This window comes from Eleutherodactylus coqui, chromosome 1 (genome assembly GCF_035609145.1).
Source record: "Eleutherodactylus coqui strain aEleCoq1 chromosome 1, aEleCoq1.hap1, whole genome shotgun sequence".
Taxonomy (NCBI): Eukaryota; Metazoa; Chordata; class Amphibia; order Anura; family Eleutherodactylidae; genus Eleutherodactylus; species Eleutherodactylus coqui.
In genome coordinates, this window is record NC_089837.1 from 414,706,797 (window position 1) to 414,733,676 (window position 26,880).

A 26,880-nucleotide genomic window follows, 5' to 3' on the forward strand; every position below is an offset into this window, starting at 1 on the left:
ACGTGAGTATTGAGCATGCGCAGTGTTGAATTACTAGGGAACGTGCGCTGTGAGCTGATGTAGAAGCTTGTTGTGCTCTGAAGGAAAGGAGGGCGCCTGTGAGTGAGTATAGGTGCCAGCTGCAGTGTACCCTGTGCCAATGCCACACTGATAGGGCTACTCCTTACTTCTTAATTCATTTTGTAATTTTTAGAAGCGGCTAAGAAAATGTTGAAGTCCAAGACGTTTATGAAGAAGACGCGCTCCGGCGGGATCCTGAAGATCGTGCGTGAGCATTACCTGCGGGACGACATCACCTGCGGCTGCCATGGCTGTGAGGGGTGCCAGCAGGAGCGCCCGGTGCTGCAGATGGAGCCTGTCTTGCAGAGCGCTCTCTGTGCGCCCCCCCACTACATATTACTGGATACCAACGTCTTACTGAACCAGGTAGGTGGCCGCGCCACTTCCTATACTTGGTGATATCTGACCGTTGCGTGGGTTTTAGTGCAACCAGAGCAGTGTTTTTTTTTTAACCCCTTATGACATGCCTCACGTACGGGCTGGTGTTCCATGTACCAGGCGCTCATCAGTTTTGTGCTGATGGCACTCCACGGTGCCGCCTGCAGGGAGGAGCGGTCCCATGTACAGCCCCATCGTGACAGAACATGCTTACTGTCACAAACAATTCTGCATGCCGCGTTCCTATTGTACGTTGCATTTGGCAATCACTAGGGCACGTGTGTCAAAAACGAGGCCCATGGCCTGAATCCGACCTGCCGCCTCATTTTATGCAATGCAGTCTGACCGCTGACCCCCTCTCCCCTGGCGTCTGTGTGCACTTACCTCCAGATGCTGAGGGGAGAGATCAGCGGTCACAGACTGCACTGGCGCCTCCGAACCTGCAGGCTTGGGGAGTGGAATGCCTGTGCAGCTCCGCACAATGCCAATAGGGAGTTCGGTATTGCTACTGGAGCCACTGTGGGGGTCCCTGTTAAGCCTTGTTCAAACAGACGTAAGCGCATATCGGTCACATTTTCGGACACTCCCGCATGTTTTTGTGTGCCCAAATACACTGTGTATTTGTGCACGGAAAAAAAAAATGCAGACGGGACTGTTGAAGTGGTGCACAAATATGCAGTGAGTACGCAGGTTGTTGCACATTTACTACGTAATTGCAATGACCCATTTACTGCAATGCCATATTGCGGTGCGTGATACGTACCAAAATAGCCACTTATTTTTTTTATGCAATCGTACATTGCGGGAAAATATCCGCTCTTATGAATGAACCATTGAATTAAAAAATTGCACCCATAATACACCACGCAAATGCAGTCGTGTGAGCGATCCCTTACTATACAGTCTTACAATTACAATCGGCCTTTTGAAGGCAACCATAAGGTTGATGTGGACCTCGGTGAAAATCAGTTTGACACCCCAGTGCTAGGGAATCCTGTAACTCCAATAAAGAGGTCCCAGGGATTCCCTGTGTGTCTTCTCAGCCTGTCTGTCCTAGTTCATCGGTTCTATTTCAGAGGGCTGTAGCTCCAGTTCTGTCAGTGGTTTCAACAAGCTTTTGGTATTATTTAAAACCAAAAGTACTTGGAGAGTGCTTACAGAACTGGAGCTACAGCTGTTTGAAGTGGGGTCGGGAATACTGCATTTACAGCTGCCACTTTTCAGTCCTAGTGCAGAACAGAGAAGAACCAGGGTAGGAGCAGCAGCAGGCAAGTTATGGGCTTCTTCTGTCTGCCCCCCTCTCCCAGGCAAGGGGTGACAAGAATTTTTGTAATGTTATCATTCCACCTCCTATCAATCAAAAAAGGAGTGACAGCACTCCCCTCCCCATTTAACCCTGCAGATGGTGCAGTTATTGTTGATCTAAATATCTTTACAGGAAAACTAATTTAAGTTTTTCTTCTCGCACACAATGCTTTATATATTGTAAAAAGTTTAAACCAAAAAAGCTGCACCTTATTAGTATGGCCACATCCGTAACATCCCGTACTATAAAGTATTTCCTTAATTTACTGTGACTTAAGTTTTTTTTTTTTCCCCCCATGTTTCTGACTATCTGTCACCACCTATAAGCACCATAGCTAAATTATGGTGTTCATCAGGTACATCCTAAGGAGTATGGGGACCGGCTTCTTATCCTCCCCCTGCTCCCCATTCCTACACTGTGGAAGTCGATGCATGGACAGTGCAGTGGGCTCATCTCTGCAGGCTGTGCATGCATTTCCATCGAGAACAATGAGATGACTCTGCTGCACTGATCGCCAACGTCCACGGGAGACCGCATGGGAACGGAGAGTCGGGTGAGTGTAAAAAGCCCATCCTGGGGACTTGCCCGATGAGCACCATAACTAAGTTTATGGTGCTCATAGATAAATACTGGTTCCCTGTCAATAGTAAAAACCCCTTTAATCTCAGATTCCTGTGAAGGTTTTCTACAAGGGCATATTGTAATGTACCTCTCTGTGTTTAGATTGACATCCTCGAGGACCCCGTCATCCAGAATGTGATATTACTGCAGACTGTCCTCCAGGAAGTGAGGAAGCGCAGTGCTCCGGTCTACAAGAGAGTACGAGATCTAACCAACAGTCCTGACAAGTACTTCTACACCTTCACTAATGAGCACCATCGGTAATTCTAAACATTTCGTATTTATCTATGGAGCTTCACCAGGGAATCTTTATCTATTGTGTAGTTTATGTGGGACTTGCTTTAACAATCTATTGTTTTGATCACTGGTTGATATTTTGTCACAGTGCAAGTGATGTGGTTTTCCATATGACATTTTTTTAATTTTTTTATTTTTCCCCCCTAGAACTAATTAAAAAAAAATATATGACCCCGGAATTTTTCTGTCACTCTTAGTTTTGAACCTTCTTTAAGATTTGTACACGTGATTAAAAACTGCTTACGGGTCCGAGCGTGGATGGGGTGTGGGTGGAGGGGTAGAGCTGTCTCTCTCTCTCCCCCCGCCGCCCCCCCAAGCACGCTCAGACCCGTAAGCAGTTACTTGAGAAGAGCGATGCATGCTGGAATAACTGCTTTATCCGAATGTGGCCTGGGGCGTGATGTAAGCAGTGAGACACACCGAGAGAGCTCCCTGCTGTTACGCTAGCTTTGTTTTCTTTCTTAGGCGGTGGTTTTGACGTTGCTGTGCTGCCTTGTTGGTCCCTGGGTCTTTGGTTGTGCTGCACCACTGCTCCTGTTGTGAGGGAGCGGAGGAGCAGCGATAGTAGAGGCTGGTTTGTTATGAGGCCTTTCTATCGTTTTAACCAAGTTGTGAAGACAAGAAAACAAGCTGGCAGTGCACATATGCTTCATGATGGCGCTAAGGTGCAGACCTCTGCGAACACTACTGTGAATACTTTGCACCATGAGGCTACCCATGGAGCATTGGAGGCTATATCGAATATTGAGCGGGATTATCCTGCAGAATGCATGAAACGCTCTGACTGCTTCTTGCTTTACTGAGAAATGTCGCAATGCAGCGAACAAGTTGGCAGAATTTGCTTACTCGACTCCTTCTGTAACCCCGGAAAGAAATGCTCATAAAACATCTACAGTTGTCTCTCACTCTGCTGAGATGGGTAAGCATGGCCCTGTTTGACATGCTTCATCTACCTCTGCGAACACTACTATGCAGGCCTTCTCGGCACAAGCTGCTGGTGTGGATATACAAAATGAACCTACTCTACAGAGGATTTTTGTAGCCATGATTAAAAGTAATACTGTTTTGGCTTCCCTCTCTGCGCAGGTTGGTATCCTGAAAGAGGATGTTAGATTTATTTGCAGAACATTACTCGACGATTGTCTAAGGCAGAGACGTGCATTAATGAGCTGGAAGAAAAATGTATTTCTATGCAGGATATGATTAGTAAATGTAAGCAGTCTATCATCATACTTAGCAATATAAAGCAGCTGATCTGGAAAATAGACTAAGGAGAAATAATTTGCGACTGGTGGGGTTCCAGGGAAGGTGGAAGGATTGTATCCGAGAGAAATCAACTATTGTGGAAGATACTTTGTCAGCTTTCTTTGTTGTGAAAAGGGCTCATAGAGTTCCTACTAAACCGCCTCCACCTGGTACCTCGCCGAAGATCAGGATTATTTTAAAGAGATTTAAGAGAAATGAAAGGGTTAACTATGGAAGTCATCGTATAGTTGTCTTTCCAGATTATTTAGTGGATATACAAAAAAAAAAAAATGGATGCAGTTCCCAAATGTGAAGAGAAGGTTACGGGGTTTACAGCCGCCTTATGTTAGTTTGTATCCAGCATGGCCGAGAGTTGTGATGCAGGGAAAGACTTTTTTTTTTATTCTAGGGCTGGTGCCTCCTGAATTCATGAACAATATTTATATAACCGTAATAAGTAGTCCTTTTTATTAGGGGGGTATTGGTAGAGTATTTGACTTCCTGAAATGAGACTATTGTAATGCATTGCGCATCGTTTTCATTGGGACCGGGAAGAACTTTGCATGATGTGTAGAGTACAAGCGAGTGTGATGTGAGGTTTCCCATTGAAGCCACGCTGGAGGACCGCTATTTCCCTGAAGTGATGCGAGGTGTTTTTGGCACAAACGTCTTGCATCCACAGGGACATCGCACGTTCCCCAGGACCATATCATGCAGAGTTTCACACCCCGATATCGCGATTACCCATCTGAAATTAGCCTTGTTTGGGAAAATGTTCACATCTCTGACAATTCCTTTAAAGTTTTACTACTATTTTTATTTTTCTACAGTGCAGCCGAAATGCAAATGTAAGTTTCTATTTACAACTTCACTTCAACAGAAGTCGGTGCGGATCCATCCCATATCTGAGAAATAATTACTATCTTGGTGTTTTGGTACTGCATTGATGATCCGGGAGTGAAAAGTGATATCTTGTGTTTTTGTACATCACAGAGAAACTTACATAGAGCAAGAACAGGGGGAGAGCGCGAATGATCGAAATGACCGAGCTATTCGGACGGCAGCAAAGTGGTATAATAAACATCTGAAGAAATCCGCAAATACCAAAAACCTGCAAGTGCTGCTAATAACAAATGACCGCGCCAACAAGGAGAAGGCTATCCAAGAAGGCATTGCAGCCTTTACATGTAAGCTATTGTAGTCTGTGGTGTAACGGCTTGTAGTGTACTGTCCCAATGCTGTATGTCTTCTGAGTGTTCTGCTATCGTTAGGGAAAGTTAATCACGTTTATAAATCTAGTAATCGGATGGAGCCGCACAAGGGGTTTATTTCAACTGATTATATATGTTTTTTGTTTTTAAATATATTTTAGGTGAAGAATACATTAAAAGTTTGATTGCGAATCCTGAACTTGTTGATCGCCTTGCTTGTGTATCTGATGATAAGGTAAGTCAGTGTTTGTGTGAAGTGGTTTTTCTACTGGAAACCCAAACTTTTTCAATTCCGTATTTGGCAGAAGGAAAACTTCCAGGTTCCTTAAATTCTTCCAGCAGTTATTTGTTTTTGGATTTTTTTGTTTTTTTTGGAAGTAAAACCTACTTCTTTTCTAGTAGCCATGTTTTCTCTCTGGCTTCCTTATCAGGAAATTCCTGCTTCCATTGCTTAGTGCTGTATGACTAAATGAGAGAAGCTGGGGTGAGGCCGGGCTCACACGGGCGGATTCTGCGATCGCCTTCCACACGGATGATGTGCGGTAAAACGCGGGCATTGCAAGGCGTGCATTTTTGCTTTTCCATTCACACTCATGGATATGAATTGCGTATTCCACGAGCAGAAGAAAAATTGCAGCATACTCTGTTTTGCTGTGGAATCCGCTCAGACGGCTCCCATTGATGTCAATGGAGGCCGTCCGACCTGTAGCCCATATGCAAGTAAGATTGAGGTACAGAGGTACACAGGGTCACTGGCCAGGCTCATAGCTGGAATCCACAGCGCGCCTCCCATGTGCAAACTCTGACCTGCTTGTGAGTCCGGCCTTAGGCTCACTAGTGGACAAGACACAGGCAGAAAGTGTAGACAGTATGATGTATTGGTTTCTCATGGTAAACCCCATATTACAATGAAACCTAAGCAAAGAGGTAATGGGCAGCTTGTGTCACATGGTCTGTTGCTACACATATAACTGCAGAAGAGGAGAATACTCATGTAAAAACTGCTTAGATTCCAAAGACTAAATTAAGGAGGTTGCCGTATGAGTGTTTTTTATTTTTTTTTAAGGTATAGCTTCAAATGTGCTAAGAGCATGGGTACTTGCCTGTGATCCGGCTTTGGGAGGACTGTGGGGCTGCAGTTGTGAAACAGATACCACTTGACCATTGTGGCTTCTGATTGGCTGCAGTGGTCAGGTGGTATTCGTTCCACAACAAACGGGAGGGCTGCAGCACTGGCTCGCTGGGGCAGAGGATGGTTAAATACTAGAGATGAGCGAACCTACTTGGCCACGCCCCTTTTTGGGGGGCGCCGTGGGTGAGTGGGGGGGGTTGCAGTGGGGGGAGAGGGAGAGAGAGAGAGGGCTACCCCCCGCCATGCCGCCCCCCCGAATCTTTTCACCCAAGTACGGAAGTACTCGAAAATCGCAGTGCTCGATCGAGTAATTACTCGAAACGAGTAGGTTCGCTCATCTCTAGTAAATACCCATGCTTTCGTTATTTTAACACATTTGAGCCCATATAATTTTTTTTCTTTTAAAAGTCAGTGACCGGACATACCTTGGCCATATAGCACTAACTATTGGCAGCATGAAATGGCAAAAGCTTCCCTCATTACAACAAGGCACTGCTTACCCCGGAACTCTACAGGAAGCTTAGTATTAAAGCGAGCCGGTCATGTGGAGAAGTGTGCGCTGCACGTTTCTCCTCCAGCCTCTCACTTTCTCAACTTGCTTTTTCACAGGTCCCACCATATATGCAAGTTAAACGTCGTTCTTTGCTGCATTTCATTAACAAACCCTTTCCTGATTAACCTTGTATGCTTACAGTGATTGTTGAGTACTAGGGAGTCCTGGCAAAGACCTTGTACGGCTCACTCCTCACTGGCTCCCTATGCCAGGGCGGTGAAGTGGTCTACTCTAGCCAGCTTTTATAAACACATTGCATATCTAATAAATGGTTAGATATACAATTTGTTAGTTTTGTTCTTATCTCTGCTCTTAATTAGTAAATTGTGTATATCTACTTTACCCCTGCATGCTCTTAGAGCTAGCAATGTATTGAATTTGCTGGTTCATGAACTGGCAAATTCTAGCTGGCATCCTCCATTGACCAGGTTTGCTGAACTGACTAATCTGTTGTACTCTGGAAATACATTTTAGATCAATTGGGTTGTTTGCTTTTTGCAGAATGATGCAGAAAACGCAAGAATAATTTTCTCTGAGCATCTTCCTCTATCAAAGCTACAACAAGGTATCAAATCTGGAGTTTATCTGCAAGGGACGTTCAGAGCAAGCAGAGACAACTTCCTGGAGGCCACGGTCTGGGTTCACGGAGACTCTGTGGAGAACAAGGAGGTATATGTAGACTTTACCACAGAGATAATGATGTCCTGATCCGAGTTATCTGAGATTTTAAATTGATGGCTTAGGATAGACCTTCAATATTAGATCAGCTTTTTGAGGCCAAACCTTTGCTGACTGGGATGGGCCATAAACTTTAAAGAACGGGTTAACTTCTTTAAACTGTCCCTGTTATGAGACCGTGAATACTTTAATTATTTGCATCTATGTAACTGGATGCCAAGTTTTGCAACAAAATGACAACTCCTAGATGCTTGATTATTGATTATTATAATTTTTTTTACTGACTACACGTCTTTTTGATCCCTTTTTTTTTTCACATTTTTTAAGAGGTAGAATAACAGAAAAAACCCCGCAGTTCTGGCATTCCATTCTTGTTTATTTATTTTCTTCCTACAGTCCTCAATGTGCCGAATAAATATTATGATATTTTAATAGTTTGGATTTTTACATACACAGTGCTACAAAATATGTGAAGTTTAACTGTTTAGACTTTTTAATGGGAAAGGGAGGGATTTGAACTTAATTTTTTATTTTTTGTACACTTTTCTTTAGGTCCCACAGGGGACTTGAACTTGCGATCATTTGATTGCTTATACTGTAAACTGCAATACTTTAATATTGCAGTATATAATCTTTTTTAATGTTGCCTATGAAGCTACTGACAGGGCTTGATGAGCATCTAGGCATGGCAGCCCAGGAAGCCCATTGCAGGAGATGCCGATTGGGTGCAGAAAGGATGTGTCCCCACAGCTGACTGTTTAGACGCACATTCAGCTTTCACTGCGCATTTAAACAGTTAACTGCTGCAATCAGAGCTAACTGGGATTTACGGCCGTTGCAGGCTGCTGTCAGCTCTCAAAAACAGTCGCTAGCCAGGTATGGAGTGGACTGGAGGGGGTTAAGTTTGTGGATGGCAACGCACAGAACCACTTTTACATAACAGCCTGTATGTACATCCACCTGGATACAAATTTTTCCCAAAGTCTGTGCAGAGGAATTTAATCTCTATTATCATTCCCTTCTATATAAAGTTTGTAGTTTTCTTTTGTTTTTGCTTTTGTTTGTTTTTTTTTGTTTTTTTTGCTAAACAGATGCAAAAATGTACTTTGGTTTTCCAATGTGAAGACTCTTCTAATGCACAACTAATGTTTCTAAACTCCCAGGTTCTTCTGCAAGGATTGCGAAACATTAACAGAGCGATGCATGAAGATGTTGTTGCTGTACAGCTACTGGAAAAGGAGAATTGGGTGGCTCCCTCATCGGTGGTCTTACAGGATGAAGGGGAAAGCGATGATATTGAGTCTGTAGAGGAAAAAGAAAAAATGGTATACAACTTACTTTTAGGCTTTTAGCCCTGATGTAAAATGGTTAATATTTAGTATTTGAATAAGAAGCAGTGGAACGCTTGCAGGTAAATGTCCTTACTGCTTGCTTTTGTTATAGCTCCAAACTGCTGAAAGGAAGTCTGCAAAACCTTCAGGAAAAGTTGTTGGAATCATAAAGAGAAGCTGGAGACCGTACTGCGGCATGCTGTGCAAGTCCCAGATTAAAGAGGTCGGTGACGGATGTCAGGCTGGACTGTGTAATTCTCCTGTTCTTCAGTTTCTCGTTTTAATCATCTGTTAACTCTTTCAGTCTACTCGGCATCTGTTCACACCAGCTGATCGGCGGATTCCTCGCATACGCATAGAGACCCGGCAAGCGTCTACCTTAGAAGGGCAGAGAATCATAGTTGCAATTGATGGTTGGCCAAAAAATTCCAGATATCCTAATGTAAGTGGAGTGTAGAATAGAGTAAAGATATATAGATTTAGATATAACTTTATATAGCTAATAAGTTGTCTAAGTTGAATGTCACAAATCAGATTTTTAGTTTTTTGTGTGTTCATTCTTTATTTTAAGGTGTAACTCATTTAATAGCGAAAGGACAAAAGCAATGAGGCGAGCGCTGTGCTTCTTTCATTCTGACTAGCAGCCAACGAAAGCTCCATCACTATTCACAGTGCTCTCTAAAAAGAGCGGCTCAGATCGGAAGGGTCACAGTACTTGTCTGAGTGCTTTTGTCCATCGTTTCGGCACTCGGACCCCCACTGATCCAAACCTCTGACATGTATCCCTATGACTTCTCATGAGTTGGTGAACATTAGCCTGGGCGGTGAATGCTTTCATATTTTCACTTGGGGCATAATATGTTTTCTAACAGTCGTGAGCTGCATATCGAATAACATGGTTGATTTTAGAAGGGATTATTTTTTTTGTGCAGTGAATTACAATTTTTTTGTGACTGCTGTTGTATTTTTAAGGTTGAAGAACGTTGCAACTATTGTGTCTCCAGAATCGACCGCAATATTACAAAAAACACAGTTTTAGGTGAAATATTTTTAAAATTGCCTTTGTGACCTTAGGGCCACTTTGTGAAGAACTTGGGCACAGCGGGTGATAAGGAGACTGAAACGGAAGTGTTGCTTCTAGAACATGATGTTCCTCATCAGCCATTCTCCCAGGCTGTTCTCAGCTTCCTTCCTAAAATGCCATGGTCCATAACTCCAGAGGTGAGAAGTCCTCAGGTGTTCATTCTAATAAATGTGTTTACCGTGTGGTTCTGTTATTCATTACGTTGTACGTTTCCATTGATCGTTATTAGTATTTATAAGACTGCAGACGTTAATGAACATTCATTTTCTTAATATTTTCAGGACATGAAGAACAGAATAGATCTCAAACATCTCTATGTGTGTAGCGTGGATCCGCCGGGTTGTACTGACATAGATGATGCATTGCACTGTCGAGAACTTGAAAATGGCAACCTTGAGGTGGGTGGCTGTAGCTTTACATGCTCTGCCTATTGAAGAGGGATGATGTACAGAATGCACTACATGTGCCAATTCGAGGTCCTTCCAGGCAAAATTCAACACACAATACTCATTTTAACCCCTTAGTAACCACCCTATAGTGTTTTTACATGCTGGCATTGCAGGACATGTATGAAGGGAGATAGCACTGCTATCTCCCTTCATACATCGCTGGTGCGGGCTGACACCCGTGGGCAACAACTCCAACAAGCCACGTGGCTCATTTGAGGCTGTCGCTTTAAATCTCTGCCATGCAAAGAGGCTCTTGTGCCTCTTTGCGCATCAGATATGTGGCTAAACCACAGTCCATCCAGTGGATGAGTTAGCCATATCTCTGCCTGTCCTCCGTGGCAACATTGTAACACTGCAGAAAGGAGGCGCTTAGCAAATTCTTCTGCAGTGCTAAAGTTTTACCTCTCAGTCCACCACCATGCTTTAAAGCAGGCAGTCTCAGGCTTGCACTTCAGACATACGCCTCGTAGTTTATTGCCGTTTACACTGCAGATACACAGACCCCTGGTCCCTATGGAATCAATATAGGATGCTACGACAATTTAAAAAAATGTATTTCGGCACATACCAACCCCTAGTCTAGGTAGAAATATATTTGTTTCAGAAACTTCCACTATTTTACTTTTTATACAGATCAGCCTATTTACCAGCACCATCAGTTTGTAGACTGGCTAATCAGGACACGTAATATGCAAATTAAATTGGTGAAGCATTTCTGCATGAAGCCGTGTACGAAATGTACAGTCCATTATTGAACAGCATTATTTCACATGATTGTTTGCTGTGATATATTATAGGTTGGAGTTCATATTGCTGATGTAAGCCATTTTATTAGACCTGGGAATGCCCTGGACCAGGAAGCAGCAAACAGAGGAACCACGGTGTACCTGTGTGAGAAGGTAACGATTAGATGGCACTGGAGTTTGGTGCTCATGATCAAATAACAAACTGTTACTTCTGCTTTTAGCTTAATTTCCTCATCGCCCAGAAAACCAGACTGTTTATAGGTTAATTCTAATTTATGACCCTACAAAATGACAACACCCAAACAAATGACTGTAAATGTTATAATAAAGCACACTGGGAGAAATTAACTTAATGAAAATGATCAGATTTTGGCCCAATGCGTACGGTCGTATTTGCCTTGTGGAATCCGGAGCGGGCACTTGCAAATACTGCCTATAGACATGCTAAGAAAAAACTATTTTCAATGCCCACAAGCCGATATCAACTGCGACCCCTTTTTTTTTTTTTTTTTGCTCGCGGGGGGGAGATAGGATATGCTGTGACTATTTTAGTTCGGGCCTCGCACGGACAGCTTTCATTGCGGTCACTGGAAGCCGCCTGGATCCGCCTCATCAATGGTGCAATGGCACGTCTTTCTCTGCACACCTGCAGCACAGAGAAGACAAGTGAAAGGTACGTGGGGGCCACCAGCGGGCCACAGGCTCTGATTCCGCTGCAAGATCTCACAGTTGGAATCCGACCAGGCCGTGTGCATTCAGCCTTTAGCAAGTTTGGTTTTTTGGGGGTTTTTTTTTGTAAATATTTAATAGTCACTGTTCAACAGACTGTTAATCTGATGGCCAATGTGATAAACCGTAAAATTACAATATACTTTATTTACCAAAAATGTTTTCTACTTGAAAAATTGTTCCACAGTTCTGGCCACTGGGGGTCTTTTTAACTTTTGCTGTCCACTGCCTGTTGTCAAGTGATGCCTGCGTATTACAGCTCTGTGTATTACATGCAACCTGTGCATCCTGCTTTCCTCAGTGGCTTCATTGATGCCTTGTTGCCTCCTCCCTCCTGTCTAAGCACTGAGCAGTAAATTGCCATCACTCCCCAGGTAACACCCTTGTCCTGCCGCTCTACAGGACAGCTCTGCTGTGGCTGCCGGACAGCCGTGATATGGCTGTCAATGCACATAGCATGGCTGCAGCTTTCACCAGATTCTCCTGTGATTACTGCCAAACCCCTGCATTTAGTGATGGATATCATTAGATCTCGCTGACAGAGCTCTGGATAGCCCAGATCAGAAGTTGCTCATAGCCACTAACAAGTATCTGTGCTTTAAGGTCCATTTACACGGGACGAATGTTTCCTTACTCCCATGCTGTCACACTGGAGCTAGCACAGCTGGCTCGCACAAGGAGCAGCCAGCAGGGGGGCGGGGCAGTGCAGGAGATTTCTCTCCTCTCGCTCCCCCGCCCCTCTCCATTGAGATAACACAGCGGTTGTTCACTAATGAACGGCCGCTGTTTAAACTGAGCGATGAGCTTTATAACTGATCTTTTATGCTGCATAAATGATTAGCTCATCGTTCAGTATAAACAGCGGCCGTTCAGTAGCGAAATCTCCTGCACCGCCGCCCCGCTGGACGCTCCGTGAGCGAGACAGCTCTGCTAGCTCCTATGCAGGAGCACAGGAGCGAGGAATCACAGGGACGAGTGTCGGGCATCGTTTGCCTGACATTCGTCCTGTGTAAATGGGCCTTTATTGTGCATGCCTTTTGTGCTTGTTCTCTCCATTCAGTGAAGAGAGGCAGGGTCTCCGATCAGGACAGCACTCCCAATGAAGGCAAGTAAGGGGCAGGAAGTGGCAGCTGGTAGAGTACCAACAGAATTCTCGGGCAGAGTGGCTGAATTATAAGATTACAGCTGCTCTGGGGTGCTTTTCAAGAAACTAATAAAGATATGTACCCCAAATTTCATTACTACACAATCCTGAGGCATAAGAGCTACAAGCCTATGTATTCTTCATTAATTGATGACTGTTACGATTTTAAATGGATTTTCTGGGGCTTCTACTATTGATGACCTATCCTCAGGTCATCAGTTGTTGATCAGCGGGGGGTCCGCTGCTAGGAATCCACTGCTGATCAGCTGATTGCCCAGCTTGCTGTCTGTGTGCACAGCACTGGAAGCGGATCATTCAATTTGAATTGCAGCAGCCCAGTTTAATACTGCAGGCACTGAAATCAATGGAAGCTGCGCCTGTAGTACCAAAGCAGGCCACTGTCTGTTGACAGTGTTGTCTGCACTGACAGCTGGTCAGGCGATCGGCAAGGATCCTGAGCTGTGGGCCCTTGCTGATCAGCTATTAATTATCTTGAGGATAGGTTAACAATAGTAAAATTCCCAGACGACCCCTTTTAATTACTAATTTCTTTTTTTTTAAATCATTAATTACTATGTTGCTCTAAGCTTTCTTATGCGTTACCTACATCTTTACTAGCTCGCACTTGAACTACATCTTGGGGTCTTGGAGGCACAAAATGCTTGTTGCATAAAGTGTAATGATTGCATTGCTTCTAGTGAATCCCCTGCTGACCTGCTATTTCATAATGGTGCAGGTGGGAGGACGCTTGTAGGTGACATCGCCCACTTTGCCAACTCACTCTGTTCATTGGACTACGCTGGCATGCAAACACATGCATCTGCACAGTTACAGGCTCAGGATTCCCCATGTTGCTAATTAAGAGAAGTGCTGATCTGAATGGTCATTTTTATTCACTCACACAATCTTATAGGAGAAAAGATGTCGAGGGTAAATCTAGCCAACACTGACATCGTACACTACCTGACTGTCCGAGGATACAATTCCTGTAGATGGTACTAAAACGGCATCTTCCCAATCTGAAGCCAGTAAGCGCTAGGAACGGGCTTGTACAAGTGTCTTATTGCTGCCGTCGTACTGGAGTGAGCTGCTGTTTCTTAATATATTTACTGCCCTAGAAAACTGGGCCCTTTAATTTGTGGTTTCTTCTTCCCTTTTGTAATTGGCCACACTGGGAGGCATGAATCAAGGTGTTTTGTTTCTGGTAATGCCACAAAGGGCAATAGAGAACAGGCATCTGTTAAGGGGTTTTCCGAGACTGAAGTATTGAAGACCTATCCTTAGTTTGCCAGTATCAGATTGGTAGAGGATCCAACACTAATCCTTTGTTTTTCCAAATCATTGTGTGCAAGAAATGCGCAGCTCCATACACTGTGTAGGGGTCTGTAATGGTACTGCAGGCTACAGTCATGTCATTACAGGTCTTTTGAGTGAGTTACATGCTCCGCCCCTGATCACATGACAGTGACATCATCACAGGTTCTTCATCCCAGCCACAATGGCTAAATCCCCAGAGCTCGGCGCTACGCTCCACCCCTGATCACTTGACAGTGACATCATCACAGGTCCCTTCAATATTTACATGTGATGATGTCATTCACTATATTATACTATAAGTGGCGCATTGCGCCATCAGAAACACCGGCACTATAAATGATACTAATAACTAGTATATGTTAAACAGAGGCCAATAACGCGTGTGAGCGTTCTCTTAAAGGGGTTGTCCCGCGAAAGCAAGTGGGTCTATACACTTCTGTATGGCCATATTAATGCACTTTGTAATGTACATTGTGCATTAATTATGAGCCATACAGAAGTTATTCACTTACCTGTTCCGTTGCTAGCGTCCTCGTCTCCATGGTGCCGTCTAATTTTCAGCGTCTAATCGCCCGATTAGACGCGCTTGCGCAGTCCGGTCTTCTGCTTTTCTGAATGGGGCCGCTCGTGCCGGAGAGCGGCTCCTCGTAGCTCCGCCCCGTCACGTGCCGATTCCAGCCAATCAGGAGGCTGGAATCGGCAATGGACCGCACAGAAGAGCTGCGGTCCACCGAGGGAGAAGATCCCGGCGGCCATCTTCACCAGGTAAGTAAGAAGTCACCGGAGCGCGGGGATTCAGGTAAGCACTGTCCGGTTTTTATTTTTAACCCCTGCATCGGGTTTGTCTCGCGCCGAACGGGGGGGCTATTGAAAAAAAAAAAACCCGTTTCGGCGCGGGACAACCCCTTTAATTCTCTCAAATATATATTATTATTGCAATATCTATTTCAACCTCCTTACTGTGGTAGCATTTTGCATACCACCCTTGACTAGCATGACCTAGATTTGTGCCCATACCCCTTATAATAAAATGAACTAAAACAACTAAAATATAAAAAATTGAAGATGGAAAGGATTTTGATGAAGGTCCAAAAATATTTTATTGGATGTCATAAGGCAAAATTTCTGTGCTATGTGTGAAACCTGGTTCCCTGAAAGAAAATCCCTAATATATGTGTGTTTTTTAGCATAAGGTTCAAAATCTTCCTCTGTTGATGCTTGTCATAACATTACGGTAGTTGATACAACTTGGACATTAAATGACTTGTGTTCTCTCTCCAGAGGATTGACATGGTCCCGGAGCTCCTCAGTTCAAACCTATGTTCTTTAAGATCGGACGTGGACAGGTATGTGCAGACCTCTCACACTATAAACATGTGTTCCACACGTCACGCAACATTTATTGAAATGGAAATCTAAGCTTCATGTTCTCTGTTGTGTTTTATTTCAGATTGGCATTTTCCTGCATTTGGGAGCTAAACCATAATGCTGAAATACTAAATACAAAATTTACTAAAAGTGTCATCAACTCGAAAGTGAGTGCTGTCAGGTATTTTACCTTTTTAGAATGAATAGAAAGGTTGATCTTCAGGATGGAGTCCCATACAATAGTGCTGCCTGTGAGGTGGATAATGTATGAGTAGGATGGGCTTTACTAGTTCAGCATTTATGATGAATCAGAGAAGTAGATGAGATATGTATTTTATAACACGTGTAAAGGGTGATTCGTAGGTCAGGGCCGCCTGGAATATCTTCTGAATGCAAAAGATACAAGTCAGAAACATCATAGAACACGTAGATGGGTGCGGGAAAACATTTTGGCACTATGGTGGTGACTGGCTTTTTTTGTGGCCATACTCTTGGATTCTGTCCAAGAAACTTTAGTGGAAAGGGGGTCATGGGATACATGATTTAGGGTAGAATTACATCAGAAATTGATAGGTGCAGTCATTTTTTACAAGTTATGGATGACCTCATGTTGCGTATTAATAGTTATGTTTGAATTATGTAGTATGCCCAACACTAATCACATTTCTTTTAAGTGCGTGAAGGTGCTGTTATCCAGGACAGAATTGAGGCCATCCTGATGGTCGGTAACCGAAGTTTACGTGAGGTGGTTTAGGCTTTCAATCAGGAACGCTTAGGTTGATGGTCAGTGAGTACACCAACTGTTAGAACCTGATTCGGAAGTTCATGGAAACTGGTAGTGTCTAGGGCAAACAGAACTGGTCATTTGTATGGGTGCCGCTTGTGTGTCTTAAATCCTTAGAGCAGCTGGATAACTCGCACCATGCTCCAGTGCCAGTCACCTGGTGCTTTTTTGAGGACTTTTCTGACACTCTCACACAGGCGTTTGCAAAAATGCTGCATTTTACAGCGTTTTAGAACTGCATTTTTAACACACCCCATCATTGAAATGGGTGATGTGCGTTAAAAATGCGCTGAGTGCAAGAAAATAGAACATAGTGTTCTTTTTAGCGTGTCGGAAACACTGCACTAAAACGGTCGTCTGAGAAGCCCTATTTAAATCAACGGCAACTCAGTACAGCGTTTCAAATGACCGCTAAATGCTGTAAAAAAGTGGAAAGAGCTAGCACAGCACCCCTGGGGATAGGAAACTCTGCTAGGATAACCAGTTCTCGGTTTGTCATGGACTCTACCAGTTTCCCTGAACTTCTGAAGTAGTTTCCCAACAGTTCGTGAACCTCTCCTACCAATCATCAGGGTGATGTCAGTTCTGTCCTGGCTTGTTCACTGCATCTTCTGGTACCTGAAACGACAGGTAATTAGTGTTTTCCATGCCACGTAATTCAACGTAATGTTAACACTCAACATGACATCATCCATAATTTGAAAATGGTTGAAGGTATTGCAAAGATGACTGCAACTATCAATTTCTGATGAAATTCCACCCTTAAATCATGTATCCCATGGCCTCCTCTCCATTGAAGTTTCTTGAGCTGAATCCAAGATGGCACAGGCACCACCATATTGTCAAAAAGTTTTCCTCACTCATCTAAGTGTTCTACAAAGTTTCCTACTTGTATCTCTTTTCATTCAGAAGATATTCCCGGTGGCCCTAATTTTTTTGAATCAACAGAATTTAACTAGTGTGGACTGATTTTTACACTTTTTTTTTAATGTTATTTTTCTCTCAAGTGTTCAGCAATGAATTTGTCTTTCTATTAAATGGAGTTGAAGGTAATTCTGTAAGGTGTTGTTAACTTTTCTCTCTTGCAGGCTTCCCTTACCTATGCAGAAGCACAGATGAGAATTGATTCTCCCAGCATGAATGATGAGATTACCAAAAGTCTCCGTCTGCTGAATAAATTAGCAAAGATTTTGAAGAAGCGGAGAATAGATAATGGGTAAATTATTGAATATTTTTTTTTTTTGTTTCTGACCTTTTACTATAAACCTCTGTAATCTATCATTGACATTGAAATGATTTGTTTGTTAAAGGGACATAATAGCAGAAGATAAATTATTCTAAAGCTATGCAGAGTTCTCTGTAACAGAAAGCCCTCGCATGTCTGAGGGATGCTTAGTTCAAAACATGGGGCATAGGTCATGCAGTCAAGCCACTGTCCCCTGCAACATTTTACTTCCACAAGCCTGTGTTTAAAGGGGCCTGTAGTTTTAGCCCACCATCCCTCACCCCTTTTGCCCACAGCCACTCTTGTTTCCGGTGTCAGTCAAATATCAATTCAGTCATTGACCCTGGGTGGTGGAGACCACCCACTTGACAGTCATTTAGTATTGGGCTCTAAAAGTAACACCGGAGAGAGCTAGAAGAAAAGCTATAAATGGCAGAGGAATTGGTGATTTGATCAGCTGTAAAGCCATACAGCCCGTTCCATTCTTCCAGCGTCATCTAGCTATTATTTTTCTACCCTTGTAATAAAATAATACAATATTTGTTGTCTCAGACTGATTTATAAAGAAGTCTTACCATTCAGTAAATTGATTAATCGCTTACATGTGGGAGTCTTAATCCAAGAAACTTTTCCTTGTACAAAGCTCTTAACAAAATGTTAGAATGTGTCCTCTACTCGAAACGTCACACCTTCCCCAAGTAAGAGGAGAGCATCGTTCGTTAAGAAATCTTAGCAATGAATATCCCTGGGGATTTGCACTTCTAGTGGCCGACTGTGCCGGCCTTCGCAAGGAGAAAGATCGATTGTAGTGCCTTCATTGTACAGTGATTGCTAAGTAGTGGCCCAAATATATTTTATGCTGCACAACAATTATTAGAAGCCTTATAAGATACGGAAGCTTATATTTGGAAAAACTGTCAAGACTCTCAAGAAACATTATTGAATTCAAAAAAGAAGCCCATAAGAATATTCAGGAATCTTAGTGGACTCCATAGTGATCAGTGAGTTTTTTTTTGTTTTTTTTCCGCTTTTCTGTTTAGTCACAACTAAGCTTGGATAAAAAAGCACATTTACAAGTCTTTCCATTATACTTTTTCCCCTTTCTCTTTCTCTTTTAAACCTTGCTCTTCCAATGTTGTGGGTGGATATAGATTACCGGAGAGAAGAGCAGTACCAGCTATTGTCTGCTTTAGCTGGGGCAATCATTCCTCCAATTACAGCTTTTGTCTCTTTAGTCCTTCGATCAATAGATGTGTGCACATAATCATTCTTCTCCGTTAACCGCGTTGTGTTATTGTTGGGACGGTAGCGCTTCTTCTCATATAAATCAATCCTAAAGAGATTTGTCATCTTTTATTTTCTCTGTGTTTTGTGAAACCATATTTTATAAGTTGTTAACTGCAGTGACAGAAGCCATTGAGTTTGTGTGTTTTCTGTTACAGAGCCTTAACGCTTTCTTCAGTTGAGGTCCGGTTCCATATGGATAGTGAGACACATGACCCCATAGACCTTCAGACCAAGGAGCTGAAGTAAGATGTGACCTATTATTCTGTTTGTGTTAAAGCAAATACTTGTTCAGTGTTCGTTGAGATTTCTTCGTGTTCTTGAACTGGGTGACCATCTTTAAAAATGATGTTATAAACTTTTTGTAGATGAGGGGTTGGGCCACCTGCACATGGCAGAGCCAGATTCCACATGTGGGTTCCTGCAGAGGATTCCTGCGGGCCGGTAACCCTGTGTACCCATGTTCTCACTTTTTTTTGTACTATGGATGGTCGTAGTGAACCGCCGTTGAACATGCACATTCCTCTTCTTTTTTTTTTTTTTTTTTTCCCGTGCCATCACTAGGCGATGACACACAATCCGCGACCTGTCTGCAATGTTAATTGCAGACGGGCAGCGAGTCAGACGGCTTCCGATGACTTCAATGCCGTCCACGCGGAATCCGTGCAAAAATGGAGCATGCTGCGTTTTTTTTTTCCCCTCGGCAGGCGGAATTCGCAATTGGTTTCCGCTCGGGCGAAGTAAGAATCCATTTCCTGTAGCATGCTATAAACCAGTGATGGTGAACCTTTTAGTGACCAAGTGCCCAAACTGCAACCCAAAGCCCACGTATTTATTGCAAAGTGCCAACACGTCAGAGGGCAGGGCTTATCACGATGTATGATTTTTTGCCTCTGTCGTTATAAAAAGAACAGGGCCGCTTCAAAATAGACAGCGTGCAGATTTTCAATGCTTTTTGGATGTGAAAATACTGCAGAATTTGCCACGGAAATTTCTACTGAGGACATTCTGCACCATTTCCACCACATGTAAACATACCCCAGCGGTAACAGTGACCTCCCACAGCAGCCCCAGCAGGAAGAGTGACATCCCTGAGACACATATGCATACCCCCCCCCCCCCCCCCAGCCCCCCCCCTCCCCTGCTCGGCGCTAATCCCAGGTGCACACTGTGGCATCAGTGTGTTGCCGGACACCTCCTCCCCCTGCTCTCGTGGAACCTAAAAGGAGACGTCTAGGTGGGAGGGGAGGAGGATCCTGGCTGCACACTGACGTCACAGTTTGCGCCGGGATCAACACCGCTAGCAGCGCAGCTGAGTGAATACCGGCAGGGGAGCCACGGCCCCTCCTGGTATTCGCTAACATGGTGAGCAGCCAATGGCGGCGCATGCCAGCAGAGAAGGCTCTGCGTGCTGCCTCTGTCACGTGTGCCATGGGTTCGCCACCACTGCTATGGATGGTATTTGCTGCGTATTCCGTGGCTAAAATCCACTGTGTGCAGGTGACCTTACTTTACTCTATGATCAGTTTGACATTCAATTTATTATTTTCTTCACCATTTTTAGGGAAACTAATTCAATGGTGGAAGAGTTTATGTTGCTTGCAAATATTTCAGTGGCACAGAAGATTTATGATGAATTCTCAGAATATGCCCTGCTGCGTAAGCATCCAGCCCCACCGCCGGGAAATTATGACATACTTGAAAAAGCTGCACGCTCCAAGGTGATGTTGTATTGCAGCCCCATATTGTACTGCGCTATAATAGGCCAACCATAGAAGTGCATGGGGCCTTGTGTACCTCTGTATGACTCTCATTTCATCTGACAAAAAAAGGGGTGTTTTCCATCACCTGCCACGTCATAAATGTATTCTGGCTAAGAGGAAAATATCTGATATGGCACCCCACTCAGTCCCTGCAGCTCGGTATGGAGTTACCAGGGATCCCATGTGCTGTAGTACAGCCTATGTATACAGCTTTGATATATTATAGTAAGTAGTTCTATGAGCGATTTCTTTATATATACTATATGAACAAAAGTATTTGGACACTGCATGTTTTTCAGAAAGAGTGCTTTATTCCTCTATTTAGTAAGGTGTTGGCCCTCCTTTTGCTTGTATTACAGCGGTAACACATCGAGGCATACTTCCCACAAGTTCTCTGTAAGTCTGGGCAGGAATAGCTCACCATTCCTCATGCAAGGCTATGAGAAGTGATTGTTGTGTAGATGGGCATGGGTGGCGGTGTCGTACCCGTCGCTCCAGTTTATCCCACAAGTGCTCGATCGGATGAATAAATAGTTACTACAAAATGAACCGCTTTTTGTTTTACCCATGCCCTTCCCAGCAGACCGTTCAGCGAACTCAGTATTTGCTGATTTTCTGCAGTGTCCAAATACTTTTGTCCTTATGGTGTAATTCTAGTTTTAGCTGTATTTTTAGTACTGCTTCCACCATATAACTGGATTGTTGCTGACCTGCACTTAATCATTATTTTCTTTTCCCTTTAGTCTCTAGAGATTAAGACGGACTCCGCCAAGGCTCTGGCTGACTCCTTAGATAAAGCGGACTGTGCAGAGTTCCCCTATTTGAACACATTATTAAGAATCCTGGCGACTCGCTGCATGATGCAGGCGGTATACTTCTGCTCTGGCATGGACAGTGACTTCCATCACTACGGTCTAGCTTCTCCCATTTACACGCATTTCACTTCACCCATCAGAAGGTTTGTAATGATGCTGAATGCATTCCACAGCAAGAAATGTAATGGATGCGGGACAAAAGCTGATGTGTACTAATGGGCTAGTGTGCAGTAGGGTTCAAAAGTGGGAAGGGAAGGACTACAGTACTCATTGAAACCCCCTTGGAGTAAATAGACTCCCCTGAATGTTGCTTAATCAAATTCAACATTTAAACTTTTTTTTCCCCCACCGGTTTATTGCATAGTTTCATCTATAATGGATTAACGACGCGGCCCTTTTATTGTCTTTTCATTTTTTGTTTTTCCTCTCCACTTTCCAAAAAGCATACCTTCTTATTTTCTGCTGACATAGCTGTCTGAGGGCTTGTTTTTTGCTGGCCGAGTTGTATTTTTCAGTGGTGCTACTTTAATGTACCCTACAAAGCACTGAAAAATGTTCACACGTTTCTAAGTGAAACGGGGAAAAAATGTCAATTCCACCATCTTGGGGAGGGGTCTTGTTTTTACAGTGCACACACTGCAGCAAAAATGGCATCACTTTCTTCTGTAGGTCAGTATGATTGCAATGCCAAATATATATATTTTTTTCCTCTACTATTATTTAAAATAAAGCTATTTTATTTTCTACTACCATAACTTTAGCTTTCTGCCAATATAGCTGTGTGACGGCTCATCTTTAGTGGGACGTCCTATAGTGTCTATTGGTACCATTTTGGAGTCCATGTGATTCTTTGATTGCTTTTTATTTATTTTTTTCTTGGAGATGGGGTGACCAAAAAAACACAATTCTGGCAATGTGTATTTTTTTTTCCGATATTTACCATGTAAGATAATAGAAGAATTACTTTGATAAATCAGACTTTAATAGATCTGGCGATACCAAATATGATTTGTTTTAAGTCTCTATTTCCTTATAAATATGGGGAAAGGATTTTCTTATTTTTTATTTTTTTTAAACTTCAGCATTTCGGCCTCATGTCCATGGGTATGTTGGGTTCTGCATGCGGGAGCCCGCAATGGAGTCTGACTCTCCCTGCGGCCGAGGACAGTGCTTACCTGTCCAGGTCTTTGCTGCGAATGTGTGTGGAAGCACTGCTGCAGATGTGCAGTAGAGATTATTTTTTTTAAAGTTTTTTTAAATCTCCTGCTTTCCCGCGGTATCCCCGCCCCGTCCACAATTCAGTTGCAGATGGGCTTCGGATCAGACGGCTTGGATTGACTTCAGTTGAAGCCGTCTGTGCGGGAACCACAGCAAAATGGAGCCTGCTACAATTACTTTTCTGGACCAAAAGCTGTGGATGCCCATGTCTGCCTATGGCCTTTGGACATTGGGCCTTATAGTTCTCACTTACTTTTGCTTCATTCATTTATTTATTTATTTTTCTTTAGTCCCTTAAGAGGACTTCAGTATGCAATTTTTTGTACCATATACTGCAGTGTTTCGGTATGGTATTTCCACAGGCATTGTATCAAGACGTGCCACAGGCAAGTCTTCATAGGCAGAAATACATGGCAGCCCTAGTGGCCTTCAGAAGACCCCTGGCTGCCATGACACCCAGACGACCACTCCTCTTGGGAAAGGCCTTTCGGTACCTTCGAACGGGGGATTTAATTGCTGTCAGAATAAACAGCGGCACTTAAAGAGTTAACTGCCACGATTGGCGTGAACGCTGATAGCGGCTGTTGCAGCTGTCAGACAGCTTACACTGGCCTTCTATGGGCTTCCAATCGCACTCCTACAAATCCTGCACACCCAGGACGTACATATATGTCCTGGGGCGTGAAGGGGTTGGGGGTTGAGGCTGCCTGTTTAAGGGGTATATGAGAAAGCTGATGTCAGACAGGCTTATGTGGGTTGCAGTGCATGGCATTAGTGCCTGCGGTATTAGAGAGGATCCTACCTGTATAATAGTTTTTCTCTTAAACTCGTAGCTGTGAAGGGAACCCATAATATTGCATGAGACAAGTAACGTTCTCCATGTTCCTTCCAGGTATGCTGATGTCATAGTTCATCGGCTCCTCGCTGTAGCGGTGGGCGCGGACGCTACTTATCCAGACCTTACAGATAAACATAAACAGGCAGACATTTGCAAAAATATCAACTTCAGGCATAAAATGGCGCAGTATTCACAAAGAGCGTCCGTTGCCTTTCACACTCAGGTATGTACTAATGTGTAGCATCTCTTGCAGATGCGCTGCATACTCTGGGACTACGAGTCCCGGTAGGTAATACCGTGCGTTAGTGTTCTTGTGCTATATGCAGCTAAATCTTGTATTCGGTCTTTTACAGCTCTTCTTTAAAAATAAAGGACTTGTGAACGAAGAAGGATTTATCTTGTTTGTAAGGAAAAATGCCATAGTTGTGCTGATCCCAAGGTTTGGGTTGGAAGGCACCGTATTCTTTGAGGGAAGGAACAGAAGAAAATGTCGGCTGTTGTTCAACGATGAGGTCAGTGAGACCGTTGAAGAGCCGAAGTAAAACTTACTTGGTATTTGGTTGGAATCGGTTTCATTCTATCTCTGTTTTCAGATGCCTTCACTTACTGTGGAAAATACAACTTTCTACATGTTTGACAAAGTAAAGGTTAGAATTACTCTGGATGCATCCAACATCCAGCACCAGAAGATCTGCATGGATCTGGTAGAGCCTGAGGTTAGTACTTCAGAAATGACACATCGTGACACTGGCTGTGTAATCAGCAAATATAAACACTATGTGTTCTGTGATTTCACTTGTAATTTTTTGTCTTTTCCTTCACGCGCATGTATATCTGCCCCTTTTTCAGGGAGCCAGTAGTGTATACGGTGCCCATTCCGGTCAGGTGCTTTTATGCCGACCAGAAAAGCTAGTTCTGGAACTATCTTTTCCAGCCAGAATACGGCTGCTGCCATAGATTCCTATAGGAGCCTATGACAGCTGCCGGAGAACGGAGGTGGGGGGGGGGGGGGGTTAGCAGAGTGTCTGCTAAACTCCCACCCCCTTCCCTTTTCCTCTCTGCCCCTTTCTAGTTTTTTGCAATGGGAGGGGGCAGGACAGGAGCTAGTTACTAAGCTCCCGCCCCATCCCACCCCTCCCTTTGCTGGCAGCCGACAAGGGGCGGAGAGGGGGCAGGAGCATAGCACACTAGCTCCCACCCCCTCTCCTTGCCGAGACCTGGCGGAAAGGGGAGAGGCAGTTTAGCAGAGCTAAACTGTCTCTACCCCCATCCCGGCGGTATCCTGAACTCGGCTGTCAAAACGGTTACACTATTTTCGGCCATGCTGTGGCCGGACGAAAATCACCATGCCCGAGTGAACGAGCCCTAAGGATGTTGCCTAGTTTGGACCTTGACGCAACTTTTTTTGTTTTTCGGCTTCTCCTTCTCACTTTCAAATCGTAACATTTTTCAGTCAATGTAGCTGTCCGAGGGCTTGTATTTTTGCAGGGTGAATTGTATTTTTCCATTCTACTATTTAATGTTCTGTATAATTCAGTGAAAATCTTTAAAAAAAAATTCTGAGTGGAGGGAAATAGAAACAAAACCCCACAATTCCACAATCTTTGAGGTTTTCTTCACTGTTTCTACAGTGTACACACTGCGGCAAAAATGACATGGCTTTATTTTATAGTACAGTACAATTACAATAATCCCAAATTTATAGGTTTTGGGGTTTTTTTTGTGCAGGAATTTTTGTTGCACTATTAAAAAGTAGTAAATATTTGGGAAAACCATTTCTGACATAATTGTGCGAGGGCTCTTCTTTTTAACTTATTACAATTTTTTTTAGTCCCATAGTATTGCATTGTATTACATTCTGACAGGCAACCTATCAAGCCATGCCACAGGGCTGCCACGGCTGACTGACTATCAAGTTACAGGCATGGCTTGATAGGCAGGCAGCCCTGGGGGCCTCAGAAAGCTCCAGGCTGTCATGGCAGCAACCGAACAGCACCTCACAAGCTCAGTTGGAGCTCTGAGTCAGAGGCAGCATAGTACTCTCTCACAGCCACGTCATTAAGCCTGCCCGCCATCTCCTATGCACAAGCAGGGAGAGGCGCTGTCAGTCTTGATGGTACACACGGCCATCTCTGTGACTCAGAGCTCTCTTCCAACTCAAATCCAAGTCAAACTTCTAAGTGTGTTTTTTTTTCCTGACACCTTGCAGCTTTTTTAGAATACAACACACATGTGCTGAATGGGCAGACCTGTCCTGGGTTAAGCTGCTTGTGGTTTGGCAGCATGAACCTGGTGACAGGTTCCCTTTAAGGGCTCATGCCCACGAGCGATGCGAAATACGCCCGCGGATTTAAAACAAAAAGTGCCAGCGAGTGATCGCATTTTTCTGTGCAGATTTCCACAGTCTTCATTCCCACGGCGTAAATCCGCAGTAAAATAGAACATGCTGTAATTTTTTTTTCCGGCTCGCGGAAATCTGCATGTGTGCGTTGGCAGGCAGAAAGCCATTAGCTTCAATAGAACCTTGCCACTGCGGAATTCATGCGCCGATTTCCACTGTGTGAAACGCGATGCTAATCCGTTTGTGGACTGCTGTTTGTGACTGTCTCAGGTAAGGCAGTTCCCTGACTTCTATTCTTCGGATCATATGATGAAGTGAGCAGTAGGAATCTAAGCACAGATGTGAACACAGCCTTATTTCACCTGAAACTTTGCTCCATTTTTTTTTTCTAGATTCCAGGTGTTACCTCAACGGAGAATGACCAAAACCAAAGTAATGGAGAACCAATATCCAAGAAGAGCAAGCGTGGGAAATAGGAGCCGTACAGAGGAAGCAGTGTTTTACACAATCTGGACATTTTAAGTAATTTTATTCTTATATTTTAGCTCTTTGAGCGGGCCGTCGGTCCCATCTACAAGTGTATTGTGTTCCTGGAAACTACCTTCTGTATGTCACCTTTTTGTATTTTTCGCACAATAAGTATGATTTGTAATTGCAGTTTCAAGTCTATCTTTTTGCATCCCGTGGAGGTGCATTTTATAAAACAACTTCCAGCTCTTCTGACTGCCTTTTATTTCCCACAATCCCTCTGAAGTGAATGGGGACTGAAATGGTTACATTTTATATTCATTGTTTTTATATTTCTCCATTGATCATCATAGGTTTATGTGACTAACTGTATTTCCATTAAAGGGGTTGTCCCGCGCCGAAACGGGTTTTTTTTTTTTTTTTTCAATAGCCCCCCCCCCTTCGGCACGAGACAAACCCGATGCATGTGTTGAAAAAAAAAAACGGATAGTACTT

The 26,880-nt window shown here is 43.7% G+C and overlaps 1 protein-coding gene across 2 annotated transcripts; it reads left to right on the top strand.

Moving 5' to 3' along the window:
- The first annotated feature begins 27 nt into the window (after positions 1 to 27).
- On the top strand, positions 28 to 26,637 carry DIS3 (DIS3 homolog, exosome endoribonuclease and 3'-5' exoribonuclease). 2 transcript variants are annotated; one of them, XM_066581155.1, is made up of 22 exons: positions 28 to 98; positions 194 to 426; positions 2,468 to 2,625; positions 4,901 to 5,094; positions 5,280 to 5,353; positions 7,305 to 7,472; positions 8,645 to 8,806; positions 8,925 to 9,035; positions 9,117 to 9,254; positions 9,887 to 10,033; positions 10,178 to 10,294; positions 11,143 to 11,244; positions 15,563 to 15,627; positions 15,732 to 15,816; positions 17,522 to 17,649; positions 19,101 to 19,187; positions 20,507 to 20,663; positions 21,449 to 21,663; positions 23,631 to 23,799; positions 23,930 to 24,088; positions 24,170 to 24,292; positions 26,310 to 26,637. In XM_066581155.1, the coding sequence occupies exons 2-22, from the start codon at positions 208 to 210 to the stop codon at positions 26,391 to 26,393; spliced, it is 2,862 nt and encodes a 953-aa protein (XP_066437252.1). In that variant the 5' UTR covers positions 28 to 98; positions 194 to 207; the 3' UTR covers positions 26,394 to 26,637. The 2 variants fall into 2 exon arrangements, with proteins under 2 accessions (XP_066437252.1, XP_066437244.1); XM_066581147.1 differs by having other exon boundaries at positions 31 to 102.
- Positions 26,638 to 26,880: the final 243 nt, after the last annotated feature.

Coding starts and splice junctions, on each gene's coding strand:
- DIS3 (XM_066581155.1), top strand. CDS start 208: ATGTTGAAGTCCAAGACGTTTATGAAGAAGACGCGCTCCGGCGGGATC. Junction 8,807..8,924: donor TAGAGGAAAAAGAAAAAATG/GTATACAACTTA, acceptor CTTTTGTTATAG/CTCCAAACTGCTGAAAGGAA. Junction 21,664..23,630: donor TTCACTTCACCCATCAGAAG/GTTTGTAATGAT, acceptor TGTTCCTTCCAG/GTATGCTGATGTCATAGTTC.